General features: G+C 39.8%; 2 protein-coding genes across 9 annotated transcripts in view; both read left to right on the forward strand.

Annotated features, from left to right (window-relative positions):
- The window catches only part of LOC103151895 (pleckstrin homology domain-containing family A member 3), a 14,619-nt gene extending 9,042 nt beyond the window's left edge, over positions 1 to 5,577 (forward strand). The window contains exon 8 of the mRNA XM_007572164.2: positions 2,052 to 5,577. Coding sequence (XP_007572226.1) covers positions 2,052 to 2,161 — 110 coding nt within the window. The 3' untranslated portion in view covers positions 2,162 to 5,577. The remainder of the gene's footprint in view (positions 1 to 2,051) is intronic.
- A 4,512-nt stretch (positions 5,578 to 10,089) lies between these two features.
- The window catches only part of LOC103151896 (protein phosphatase 1 regulatory subunit 1C), a 21,530-nt gene continuing 17,893 nt past the window's right edge, over positions 10,090 to 13,726 (forward strand). For 2 of the 8 annotated variants that reach the window (XR_001664766.1, XM_016681847.1), the window contains exons 1-3: positions 10,114 to 10,362; positions 12,374 to 12,431; positions 13,588 to 13,640. Coding sequence is in view for 7 of the 8 variants with exons in the window: in XM_016681847.1 (XP_016537333.1) it covers positions 10,114 to 10,362; positions 12,374 to 12,431; positions 13,588 to 13,640 (360 nt within the window). In the remaining variant the exon portion in view is untranslated. Of the gene's footprint in view, positions 10,363 to 12,373; positions 12,432 to 13,587; positions 13,641 to 13,726 lie in introns of all 8 variants that reach the window. The other 6 variants (XM_016681844.1, XM_016681846.1, XM_016681848.1 and 3 more) reach the window with 6 other exon arrangements.

Below are 13,726 nucleotides of genomic sequence, written 5' to 3' on the forward strand. Positions count from 1 at the left end.
CAAAACTCAAGTTCTATTATTTGGTCAGAAACTTCAGACTACGAATCCAGATCAGATTCTTGGTTCTTTAGCTAGGTCTTATCAGACCTCTGCTAGGAATCTTGGTTTCACTTTTGACAGCTCTTTAAAACTAGATAAACAAGTTAGTTCTGTCATTAAATCGAGTTTCTACCACCTTCGACTTTTAGCAAAAGTTAAATCTTACTTCTGTTTTAAGGACTTTGAAGGACTCATCCATGCCTTCATAACAACTCGTCTGGATTACTGCAACTGTTTATATAGAGGGATGGAAAAATCACAGATTCAGTGACTTCAAATGATCCAGAACGCAGCAGCACGGCTTCTCACAGGAACCAGGAAGCCAACTCTGGCATCCTGGTTCTCACAGGAACCATATAAGGTCAACTCTGGCATCTTTACACTGGCTGCCTGTCTTTTATCGAATAGATTTTAAGATCCTTTTGTTAACTTATAAAGTTCTAAATGGGTTATCCCCCCCCTAATCTTCGGGACCTTTTAAATTTCCAGTCTGTGTCCAGAACTTTACGATCAAATAATCAGTTATTACTTGCAGTTCCTCGAACTCGACTTAAGAGGAAAGGAGATCGAGCTTTTTCTGTTGCTGCTCCTGTTTTATGGAATAACTTACCTTTCCAGATTAGATCTGCCCACAGCCTGGATCATTTTAAATCACCTCTTAAAACTCATTTTTACTCTTTGGCATTTAATTGATGTATTGTTTTTACTCTGTTTTGTCATTTGTGTTGTCGTTCTTGTACAGCACTTTGGTGCAGTTTTATACCTGTTTTAAAGTGCTATATAAATAAATTTGACATTGACATTGACATAAAGAGCTACACCAACTTTAGCAGAAGCTAATGTTAAAGCTCTGACTTCCATTCAAATTCTACCTGTCCTTAAACCTAACACATGATCAATAATGGTTTTAGATATTATATTTAAGTTCATATCTTAGTGTTTGTGTTTAGTTGTTGCTGTACATCTGAAATAAAGTTATTAAGAGTGAAAACAAGAGAACTGGAGGAGAGGAAAAGGAAGTGCTGCGTAAACAGTTTTCACCCACTTCAAAATAAGAACATGAATGTAAACAGCTAACTCCTTGAAGAATAGAGGCCTTTATATAGCAGTTGTCAGACAGTAATGTGGGTAAAGACCGAGGGGGAAGACGTGCAGCATCACTCATCGGTCTGCATCGAGGACTGAGGCCTCCATACCTGAGTTGTGCTTCACACCTGCGCCAACGTCACTCTGCCCTACTTGAAGAACTCAACATCTGGTGACTTCATCACAGACGTTGCACTTTATTCAACTGAAAGTTCACAAAACAGCCAAGTAAATTAGTGCTTTAGAATTTATCCAAAAAATAAATTTAGGGGAAACTAAGTGCTAAAATTAGCAAAAGTCAAATGAAAAATTAGCTCCTTCATTAACACATTAGTGGAAGTGTTCTCACCACTGGTTATTGCAATATTGATGAGTGTAATATTGAAATTACTAAGGACTTCTTGTATGCAGTACATAGAAGGACATTGTACTTCAAATTTAATGGATGGAAACATGCCAGTGAAATATTCTGACTGTTGGACAGACTTGCTGCCTTCATTGTCCAACCTGATGGATTTTACCTAAAGAATGGCAGGGAAATGGTGATTAAAGAAGAGTCAGAATGTGGGTAAATATCACCTTTAAAATATTCAGCAAAGGTATGATTGTTTTGTTTTGTGATATTAAGGCAAATTTTCTTTTTGCAAGTATGAAAAGTCGTAAATTCAGTAAGTATTTGGGCCCTGTTACTCCTGAATAAATTCCCGTTGTTTTCAGGAGCATTCTGTTTCTGGTCAGACGTTTGTTAGTGAACAAACAGCGTCATGGCAACAGGTCAGGGAGGAAGATGTGGAGAGTTGGGTTATAGAACGATACTCTCTGACCTTCTCTGTCTTGCTCTCTAGATGAGTTTCCTGTTAGATGTGTGGCTGAAAAACTCGGGTTGGTGTGACATTTGTCTTGAAGCTCCTTTCCTGTTTTTTCAGGTTTGCTGCCGGCTCTGAACGGCGACTCGTCCTCCATCCCGGAGGAGAGGGGAGGGAGCGCGAGCCCGAAGACCACGCCCACAGACACAGACACCGACCTGTCCATCTGAACACCCGACGCCCGACGGGGTGGACAGGAAGGAAAGGTCATCTTGGTCTAGGATTTTTAGGATCGTCCCTCCTGTGTTTTCTCCACAGAACCAGCTGAGGACTTCAGAGTCATTCAGTTTCTTTCTGTCTGTGGTTCATTCACACTCTGGAGAGGTGGGACTCTGTTTGGGAGGTGGGGTGCCACCGTGCCGCTCCAGATGAACGGTAGAAACCCGGGTCCCTTTTCAGTGCTACCCCAGCTGGTCGTTCCAGGCAGCTCTATGTGAACATAATGAACTGTGAATTGCTGGGTTTTGGACATGCGCTGCTTTAAAAGGACCCCAGAATGTAAATCTGTCTGTTGGGACGTTTTAGTGGCTCTGATGGTGGCGTCTCTTTGGACGGTAGAACTCCATCTCCATCTGTGACGGCTCTGATCTCAAGCTGTCCCTTACAGAACAACCTCATTGAGTAATTCAAATGGACATTTCTCCACAGACCTCAGCCACTTGTTTGACTGCTTCATCTTATTACTACGGTGAAGTGAATCCTACAACTGATTGATGTTTCTTTAAACTGACCTCAGTTTACAATTATTCACCCAAATTCCATTGTTAGAAAGCAGGTCCAGTCCTGAGGAGGTGGACGAGCCGCAGTCGGGTCAGATGAAGGGAGCTGACTTGTTACTGACAGCTTCAATGTGAACATGTGGTAGAGTTTGGCTTTGGTAGTATTTGCATTTTGCATTCACTGTATTTTAGTAGTGGATTCCAGTCCAGTCTCACTCTAAGACCATGATGAAACTGATTTTTTAAATTTTTCTTAATGAATGTCTGTTGGGAACAGATTTGTTGAAGAGGTGATAAAACTGGTGGGTGCTGGTTTACTGTAAGTCTGTCTTTAACTGTTCTGATGTTACAGAGTCTAGATGTAAAACTTTAACTGGGACATTTTTACTGGATTGCAAAAGTAGGAAGTGATTTTGTTTGTAGCTTTGCTCCAACCACATGACTGTTTGTACCTAACAGTGCAACATTTTTTTGTACCTGATTTAAACAACTGATGATTTCAAGTCATTTTCTACCATCAACCTGCAGTCTGCTGTCAGGACACGTAGGTCTGCAACTCCAATAAAGAATATCTGCAGTTATTTGGGTTTAATCAGATGTCACAATCTCTTTTATTTCTTAGGGATCAACTGAATCAAACAGGGATGAGAACCAAGATAAACTCATGGAAACACTGAACTGCAGATAAACCAAGATGGAAAGTTATGATGATTAATAATACTGAGACATCACCAAACTGACAAAACACAGAGCTGGAGTTTAATTGGTTTAAGTCACTGGAGTGATTAGATATGATGCCTTCCATAATGATTCTTAGTGCCATTGTGATGCTAGAAAATCTTCAACCACTAGGTGGCACCAGAGTTGAAGTGTTTGAATCTTGTCAGCACAATGAGCAGCAATACTTTCCACCCTTGAAGCTTCAGCAGCACACTGCTGTCCACATCTTCACCAAAGCAGTAGAAAAATAAAAATAACAGACTGGTGGGAGAAAACCCTCTGCTTTCCTAAATGACATAGTTACTCTTCTCTTTCACTTCATGAGAGATGCTCAGAATGCCCCATCTTCTACCAATTAACTACTTTACAGGAGCGATGAGCCACATCGCTCCTGTAAAGTCTGAACTTCAGCAGATGTAGAAAATGTTCCAAACATTTCGCCATTACAGATTATAGTGAGGGATTCTTCATAAATCACATCACTCTGTATGTTCATAGTTATACCTACAGTATATGTATCTTATAAAATGTTTTAGACAATTTTAAAGTCATAGTCCAACCTTTAAAAATTGTGATCCTGAACATAGCAGAAACTGAACGTAGAAGATCTCTGAAATGATGTGGTTGTGGTTTCATCTTAAATTGTACAACAACTATTTTTTTTCTTCTTTTTGTTTTTTATACCTCCTCTACCCTAACAGTGATTGGCTCTCAGATCTTCATTGTCCTACATGAAGCAGGCATTGCAGGGTTTGGGGTGTGATCCGTTCTGGTGATCCTCAGTAGATTACAGGACTCTAAACTATTTCAAATTGTTGTTTTATGTAGAAGCAGGTCAGTCCTGGAGGCCCTTTGTGCCATCGACGGTCATTGCTGCATTGATTTGGTGTGGAATGTTTAAGCTGCGTCTTCATAACTTATTTTCTGTTGTGGCACTTAACATGAAGTAATAAAAACCTGTGTTTTTTTTCTGTGACTATGATTTTTGATCTGTCTGCATGCACCTGACTGACGGCTGTAACGTTATTGCTTGTTACCAACAGATGCACATTTTACACTCCTGTAAAGAAATCATGTGGAAACGGAGAAAAAAAACGCAACTATCTGACCGGATAGTCATGAAAACTCTCAAATCTTAACTCATCCCAAAATTTGAAGCTGTTGTATTTTATATTTTCTTGGGCAAACACTTAATTATCTGCCTTTTTTTAAGTCATATACATGTCTCCACACAAATTCACCACAGCTTGTAATTTTTCCACAGGCAAAATGAAAGTATTCAGTAACCATGTATTACCTTCTCCAACATAAAGTCTGTAAATGTGGCTGTTTTTACTTTAAAGTGATTCTGTCAGTGTTAAGGCTCTGAAAGTGGATTAAAGTGACAACAATGTAATGGATTATTCTGATTATCATACAGGTGTCTGGAACTTCATGATCTCTGTTACAGGAAGTTTCTTTAAATTCAGTATAAACATTTATACTGAATTTCTATCTGATCACGGATTGAAGTCTGTGATCAGATCAGTTTATTCGCTGCTTCTTAATTTTCTGTTGCGAACATTGTTTGTCACATCATGATGAAACAACATTTTCATATTTTACTCATGGGAGCATCAGCTAAGTGATAATACCCATCAGGTTTCATTAATGTGATTTAGCCAGATCTTGTTTGAACATGTGAAGAGTGTGTATGAAAATAAAATATGGATATTAGGAGAAAGTTCTATTGTATTAAAAGAAATCAAATTTTAAGATGAGCCAATCATCTTGGAATTACGATCTTAATTCTTAGAGATTTTTTATTGCAATGTTTAATCAGTCAGTGTTTATTTTGGAACCAAAGGAAATATTCTGATCACTTGTAGTTTTTACATTTGTTGGGTAAATAATCAGTGCAATTCTCTTAATGTGGATTTTACTCAGCCCAGTTTCCACAATGTCAGACTAAAGTTGAAGTAAATGGTTTTTGATTTTTATATTTATAAAGTAGAAAAATTTAATTAATCTCCTGAATTCCTTTTATGTTTTTATTACAGCCTGGTTATGTTGGCCAAATATCAGGATCTGCCTTAAGAGCTGCACAGAGGGACATGTGTTTGTATCGCATCTGATTTTTATTGTCTGAATAAAGTTTTTGAAGCTGATTCAGAACTCTGCATATTTAACTTGTGTAAAAATGTCTCAATATTCAACCTCTGTTATGCACACACACCCATCGTCTGTCATGTTCATAAACCTGAGCTGCTCTGCTTCTCATGAACATTTCAAATTACAGACACCATGGACACCAGGCACAGTTCCCACTTCTTCAGAATTTACTCAAGTACAATCTAAATGTTGCAGTCATGACCTGATAATGTTAATAAGCAGATGTTCTGTTGAAGAATGATTTGCATTAGCAGTTAATTTTTATTTATTGCTATTTTAGTGAAATCAGTATTGGAGCTTAGCTGCTACCTCTACTAACAGGTTTTTTTTTGGAACAAACCTCTTTGTATTTCAGTGTATAGCTCTCTTTAGGTTTAATTTGTCCTTCAAATAGCTTTTTCTGGTGCATTTGTTTTAACTAAGAAACTAATACCTGGAGTAAAAAGCATTTTCACAGGATTAATGCTAAAGTTGTGTGTGTGATGTACAACTGCTCTGCCAGTCAGAACGACTCCCTGAAGAAGACATTTTTAACGTGGGAACCAAACCCTTATTTCTGTTCCCACAAGAGACTTTTCTTTCTTCATTACATCTTTAGAGCTGCTGTCTGTCGTTTTGTGAAGCTTTCCAGGCCAGAAGAGACTCTGAATTCAATTTGTTTCGGTCACTACAACCACAGGAGCTCCAGGCTTTTAAATGAGTGGTGGTAAATCCTGGGTCTTTCTGGAGCTCCACCAGCAGCAAAAACACTTTCCTGTAACATCCTGGAGGAATTACATCACTACCACATAACTGTTTTTATTCTTTAATCATGTGATGATAATGACAAATCATTGTGATTTCATAATGTCTTTTTTCCTTCCAAGGTCAACAGTTTTATTTTCTTACTAGAAAAAGAAGAGGCTGAGAGAATGTCTCACTTTACTTTTATGCCTCTCATGCTATTAGTATACAGTTGCACCAAAATCATATTTGGCAGAGCGTGACGTCACGCCCCATGCTGAGGAGATCGACCATTATGAGTGGAAAATACAGGAGCTAGTTTCCTGCAGACAACAGAGCAGTCTTTTCTACATCACCTTTACTGAGCAGAAATGGACGGATTCCAGCAGAGTGGAAACAACAAGAGGCTCTTTGTGTGATCTGAGAGCAGCTTGTTCCACCTACAGTAACTATTAAGCCTCTCCAGATGTCTGTTGAAAAGAAAGGGTTTCCACTATGGGTGCCAGCAAACATGCAAATACATCTCTGAACTAATGCAGGGGACAGAAGATAGAAATCAACCACAGAGCAGCTGAGAGTCAGAGACCAGAGAAAAGATGTGAACTGGTTGTTTTTTTTAGGTTTATTTTATAATAAAATGCTGCAAGACATGTTTTTCTGCCCGAGACTCAAACCGGACTGAGAACAAACGGTTGAGTCCCAGTCAGAGTGAACTCCGTCTCTCTCCCAGTGACTGCTAAAGATTGGCACCAGAACTCCCAACCATCCAAGGACAAGATGGTATAAACAACAGATGATAATCAGATGTGTTAAATTAAAGTGTTCTATGTTAAAATGTGTGTAATTGCATTCTGAATCTGTAATGATTTGGATCTGAATTAAATTAAACTGGACTAAAATCTTGGACTCAATCTTTTCTGGGACTGAATTTACTGGGACTGCTAAAAGTCCTGGACTGAAGTGGACATAGTGAGGGGAACCGGTCCGTTGAAATAAAATTAAATCTACAAAAAATGTAAAAATAGACTATTTAAAATGGCTGGCTTGAACTTGATTTCTGTTCCTGAACTTAATATTAATTCTATGGTAAAATGGATTACATTATATAGAAATAAAGCGTTAAGCATTGCACCCACTCTCTCCCACTTGGTAAAATTTGCTACCATCACGTCAACATAAAAATGTCCATCTATCTTGATTCCTTTTCTTCTCTTATCTCCATTTTCTTTGCTGTCATTTGTCCTCTCTGTCCTCAGGGAAGAACTGATCACAGCTGCAGGAGATTATTTTAGGAGCAGCTCTATCCTTAGGAAACTTCTGTGACTCGAGTTCTTCACATATTTTTGTTGACATTCAGTGACTGATGGAAATGGTTAACAGTACCCGGGAATAGAAATAGATTCTCCCTAGAAAGGAAGCTTTGGTATCTAAGGTAGCTATAGCAACGGCAACTTGTTGGACTTTGGCTGCTGACTTTCAACTAAAGCTCATTAAACAGTTCCTCAATCTGAGTTGGGAGCATCAGGAGTCCTTGTGGGATGAGTTCCTGCGACCTTTGGTCACGCCTCTGCTTCAACACACCTGACGCAAATATTAGCTTATTAGCAGAAATCTGTAAAGGTTTTAGGCAGGTAGGACATCTTGAAGAAAAAGATGAACTGTTGGAATGGGACAGAAAGATTCCTAAGTCCAGGTGATTATTGTCCTGCTACTTTCAGCTGCGTGTCATGAATTGAGGGTGGAGATGGTGAAAGTGAACCCAGAGCAGCTCGAACAGTCCAAGAAGCAGGTAGTACAGTGAGCTGAGACTAACCTAACACTGGAAACACTGACTGAAGACTGACCACAAGAGCTGAAGCCAACACAGGACTTAAACCAGTTCTACTGTGAAGACTAACTAAACAGACACTCAGGAGTTCACATTTCCACTGAGTTGACTGAACATACGACTCGACTGCAATCTGACTTACGACAAGGACCCGACAAGAGACAAAGACAACAGGTGGGCTTAAATACACAGGGAGTAACCAAGGGAACTAGACACACCTGGAAACTAATCAGGGGGCAGACAGGACGACACAGAGACTCAAATGAACACAGATCTAAATAAACACAGAAAACCTAAAGTAAACACACAGAAAACTCAAAACACAGGAAAAAACCCAAACCCCGACACTGCATACCTCATCCTACACACCAACCCCGACTCTTGGATCTACCTCCAAGAATTGGGGGTAGATCTAACTCTACCTCCACTGCTTCTGGCCTGGACTCCCTCCCACCTGTTGCCCCATCCTACACTCTGGACTTTCCTTCTCACTCTTTAGGCATTATTCTTCTTTTCTTTCACCCGTTGAAAGAAACTAGGGAACCAATCGTTCCCTAGTTTTTGTCAACAACACTGGATGCGGATGCTGACTGACCTGTCGTACAAATGATGATTCACATATTTACTTTGGGAAAGGTCGTGTGCCAGATAACCTTTGTTTTGGCTTTGATATGCAAAACTATATTTCAGTGTTCCATAAACCATATCTGTCCCCAAAGACAATTCAATAACACATACCATTACACATAATCCAGCATTGTAATCATAATAGTCAAAATTAGGTCTATTTCCTGCTCATTTATTTATGTGGGGGAAAGTAAAGACAATAAGAAAGAGGCTAACAGCAGATTTTACAATCTACTTTTCTGATTAATCACTCAACATTCAAGTTTGTTTTGTTTTTTTTAACTTTGATCATATGCTGTGTTCCTGTTGTACTCAGAACTGGGAAATTCTGACTTCCCAGTCCAAAAAATCAACTGGAACACCCACCTAAGTCAGATTTCCCACTGCTCAGCGTTATGACTTGTAAGGTGGACTTTGGGATCCAATATGGCCGCTCCTCACATCAACAGCAGTGAGATGAGGAGGAAAAATGTTTATTATACAGGATACACACGTAAGACTGTCTAAAATCAATGTAACTCTAAACTGAACAAATTAAAAGTGATCTTTGCTCATGGAAAGTAAAGTCTGAAATGATGTTGGTAACAAACTATTTTTATGGGCGTCTCTTTATCCCCTGATGGAGCAGCTTCAAGGTTCCCAATGTGTAACCTTGACAACGAACTCCTAAATGATCAAAAATGAAAATCACCCGTATGTATACAGACTTATGGATGAGCATTTCAACACAAGTTCATAAAAACATGAATGAGTTTGTTGTAATATCCTGAGGCACCGTCAGCGTGGAGCAGGAGGCTGAGCTGAACGGTTCCACCCTGGACATCTCAGTGTGTGAATGTGTGTGTGAGGTGAGCTCAGGCTGTTTGTGGATTGAATTAAACTCACTTGACTTTCAATCCACTGGAATACACTGAAAAGAAACTGGATTTATTTCAACTGAGTGTAAATGGATTTTAATTACACGACTTGTCTATTCTTACTTTGTCGTAAGGTGACTGTGGATCACTGGCGCCTGCTTAACAAGAACATCTGAACTGAACTGAATTATATTATTAGCCAAAACTTCTCTAGCGCCTCCTTCAGGTCAGTTTTTGACTCTAACCAATGTTTCTGCTAATAATAACAGCTTTGTTTCTAATTTAAGCAAATGTTCCATGATGGACGCTTGTTGTTATCATCACATGATCTCTCCCATCATAAAAATCAATGCCATACTCATAACTGATTAAGGGCCGAAGCTTTGACTGAGGACAATAAAAGTAGCTGTAGGATGTAAACATGAGCTGCTGCTGAACATCACAAGACAGCAGCACAGTTTCATGTTGTCTCAGATGGTGGTTTGGAAAATGGTGCAATGCCTTGGCTGCCGTTCCCATCCCTCCAAGTCTGTCAATTAGTGATAATGGACCCGATCGGCAGAGAGAGGCCACTCCTTCGCTCTTTCTACCCTTCCTCCCTCCTTCACATGACCACACTTTCTCTCTCTCTGCCCATCATTCTTTCTACCTCTCAGTCAGTAATAATGGAGCCCGGCAGTCCAAAGAAGATCCAGTTTGCTGTGCCTCCCCTGCAGGGACAGATTGACCCACAGGCTGCTGAACATGTGAGTTTCTTTGCATGTTTCTGATGTTTGCTGGGGGCAGGAGAGGGTTCCTACACGTGAAGCGCTGAATGAGGCTGCTTCATTGTGAGTCTTGTCTGGAATTTTGTGTGTGGGTGCAGAGCAGCAGTAGTGCTATGACAACTGATATTTGTGCGACTTGAGTGTAGTTTTATTTGTAAGCTTTGCAAGCTGGTGTGTGTTTACGCCCATTTTTAGAAGATTTAAATATTTCCACCAAAATCCTGAGTAATTTTAATCAGCTCTGTGCTGATTTATTCTGCTACTCCATCAGTTTCCCTTGTTTTCCTTCCATGGAGACACAGAAAGGTTAATCAACGAGATTAATACCATATTTACTCCAGATGGTTTTCCTCTTTCTTGAGTAAACAGGAACTCTCTGAGTGTAGAAATCTGGTGGAGGACCAGAAAAGACCAAACATTGTGTAATATTCCTTCAGCTTGCATGTGAATGGAGGCTTCAGAAGGAAGGAACAGAAGCTGCTCTTTCATAAATCCAAAAACGTCATGAGTTTTAACTGGTGGCCCCCGTTTTGCTGCCGTCTTTACGAGGCGTTTGGTCGATGGAGGCCGACAGAAGCTGCTAATTTACCCGTCAGAGTTTAGAGTCCTGCTGTGGTTGTATTTGGGTTCTACTCTCAATATTTCCACAAGGTTTTAAAAGCTTATGCATTTTGTCTCACCTTTACGGTAATAAAGAACTTTTATAGTGGTGTGTGTCAGCCAAACCTGGTCTTTACATTAATGTGTCACAAGATGAGGCAGTTTAGTGGCTAAACAATCAAAAATGCATTGGATGGAATCAGATGGAGAAATTGTTTTACAACTTCATAGATGTCTTCATCAGGCCTCTGAAATGATCATATGAGGGTAAAATAACCTGATCAAACCAAAAAGCAGCTTTTTATATGTAAATCTTTAAGTAACAAGGTATTCTAAATGCATAAAATACTCATTAACTCTGTAAGGTCTTCAGTCAGTAGACTTTATATGTGCTGAGCTTCTGTTCAAAAAGCTCATTTCAGACAAAACATGATAACTTTGCTATCATACAGATATTGAACATATTTATCGGTACCCCTGGAAGGATGATCAAAAAGCCTTACAATAAAAAATATCATTTTGTTAAGAGATTATCTATTTTTTATTTTGTATTGGCTCATTTCCTGTCTCACTCATGACATTCCCATCACATCCTTGTGTAGCTCCCAACAAGATGGATCTCATGTCTGTCTTTGTTGGACAGTCAGAGATGTTGCAGGGAACTGTTGGCGTTCTGTGAGGTCGCATTGACATTAACATGTTCTAATTGCTGCGTACTTCAACCGACCTGATTTTCCATCAAATCGGATGGCAAAACAAATCTGGTGTGTTTTGAGCCTGAGACAGGAAGCGAGACACACACCTGCTTTGGGGGAAAAATATAAACAAAAACTTTTCCTCGCAAAAACAGCAGTGTACTTACCCATGGTAGGACCTCAGAAGCACAGAACAAAATGAAAGAGTGAGCTTATTAACAGACCGGCTTGTATTTGCAATTCCTGGTGGATGCTCTCATGTGAAAGTCCAGTGGTTTGTAGACTGACTGTCATGTCACTTCATGCTTGGAGTGTTAAAAGTTGGATGCATACGGTGTGTTTTGAGCCTTAGGTGGAAAAGGACCTGGTGGTCACTGCTAAGCATGGTGGAGGGTTAGCGGTTAGTGTTTCTCCAAAAGATTCAGGAACCTGGAGTGTGAAGCATCATGAACTCTTTGAAATTTAAAATTCGAAATCTGGTAAACTTCCCCAGAAAGGGCTGGTCATTGGGTCTTTCAATGGGACAGTGATGAATAACACTGCGCCAAAAATAATTCAGAGGGCCACAAACAGCCCTCTGGTGACACTTTGGACATTCCTGACATAGAGAGATATGAAGCAAAGATGAACACTAAATGACAAATGGCCATTTGTGATTTTGTTAAAAACATGGACTATTGGATTTTCTCCACCAGATCCGCCGCAGGAGACCGACCCCCGCCACCCTGCAGATCTACAGACAACCTGGAACAGGTGAGGAAACACAGGGAGCAGGCTGTGGGAGGCGGGAGATGGAGGGTGATGGAGCGGCAGCTGCAATAATGGAAGCTTTATTAGATTAGTTTCTGTAAAGTGATCTGAGCGTCCAGGCTGGACGGATGGACGTAGAATCAGTGAGTGTTTGTGTGTGGCGCTCAGCTCCTGTAAGTCCATCCACAGAGGAACCAACTGATGAAATAATCTACCTGACTTCACTCAGAGGGTCAGGTTCCAGCACTGCAGCCCAGACAACTGCTAGCTTGTTTCTTCAACATGAACAACATAAAAACTGAACCTGAAAGAGCTCCAGCGTCTTCAAGCTAAAGACTGGAATGTGTCTCTGTTTTTGCCTTGTTATTACAATGAGACACATTTTCAACACCTTCAGTTCTCCTTCTGCTGGCAGCTGGAAAAACAAAAAATATGTTCATGATCTCAGTCGGGAAACAGGGTCAAGAACTCTGCAGCTGTTTCTTTATTTTCATTTTGCTAAGATAACAGCTAAAATAAATTTGGATATTTTTAAAAAAGTTATCTAATTTAAAAAGAATTCAACTTTTTAGCATTTAGTATTTTGGGGGGCATTTAGGTCTATTTGATATTTTGATTAGGACAAGTCTGTCCATTTTATTTTTTTACATTCTTTTAAAATTAGACAAAAACACCTAAACGTGCACAAAATTCCACTAAAATACCTTGCTGCTTTGAAATATTAATAAATACGATTTTTTTCTTTTGACTGACAGTGTCACTTTCATACTAAATATTGATAAAAAGTTGCACCATCAGCAAAGATCAAATGTGATATTTAAACATCATTTGTAACTTTTCCCCTTGTCCTGGTCTTTTAAACATGTCACTGTTTTCTGTCTCGCTTTCTTTTCCCGTATCAAAAATACCTCAAATGTGAGCAAATGAAGATCAGTTTTTGAATCAACAAGCCCTGGAACATCTACAACAGAATGATGTGGAAACCTTGGTCTAAAAGAACGTTATCCAGAATAGTAAACCACAGCTTTTAAGGTTTCAGAAAACAACAATCAGACAAAGTGATGTGAAAAATGTGGAGACCAGCAGATCAGTGTAAAAGGATGGAATCTGTTACTGATTGGTTGGAACATGAACCACTGACTGCTTGTCTCTCCTGCAGATGTTGGAGATCAACAGAACGCCAGCGGGGAGCCACAGGTTTGGAAAAAGCTTGTAATGACACACACACACACACACGCACGCACACGCGCACACACACACACACACACACACACGCACGCACACGCGCACACACACAC

The sequence above is a fragment of the Poecilia formosa genome, unplaced genomic scaffold (assembly GCF_000485575.1).
Source record: "Poecilia formosa unplaced genomic scaffold, Poecilia_formosa-5.1.2 Scaffold296, whole genome shotgun sequence".
Classification (NCBI taxonomy): Eukaryota; Metazoa; Chordata; class Actinopteri; order Cyprinodontiformes; family Poeciliidae; genus Poecilia; species Poecilia formosa.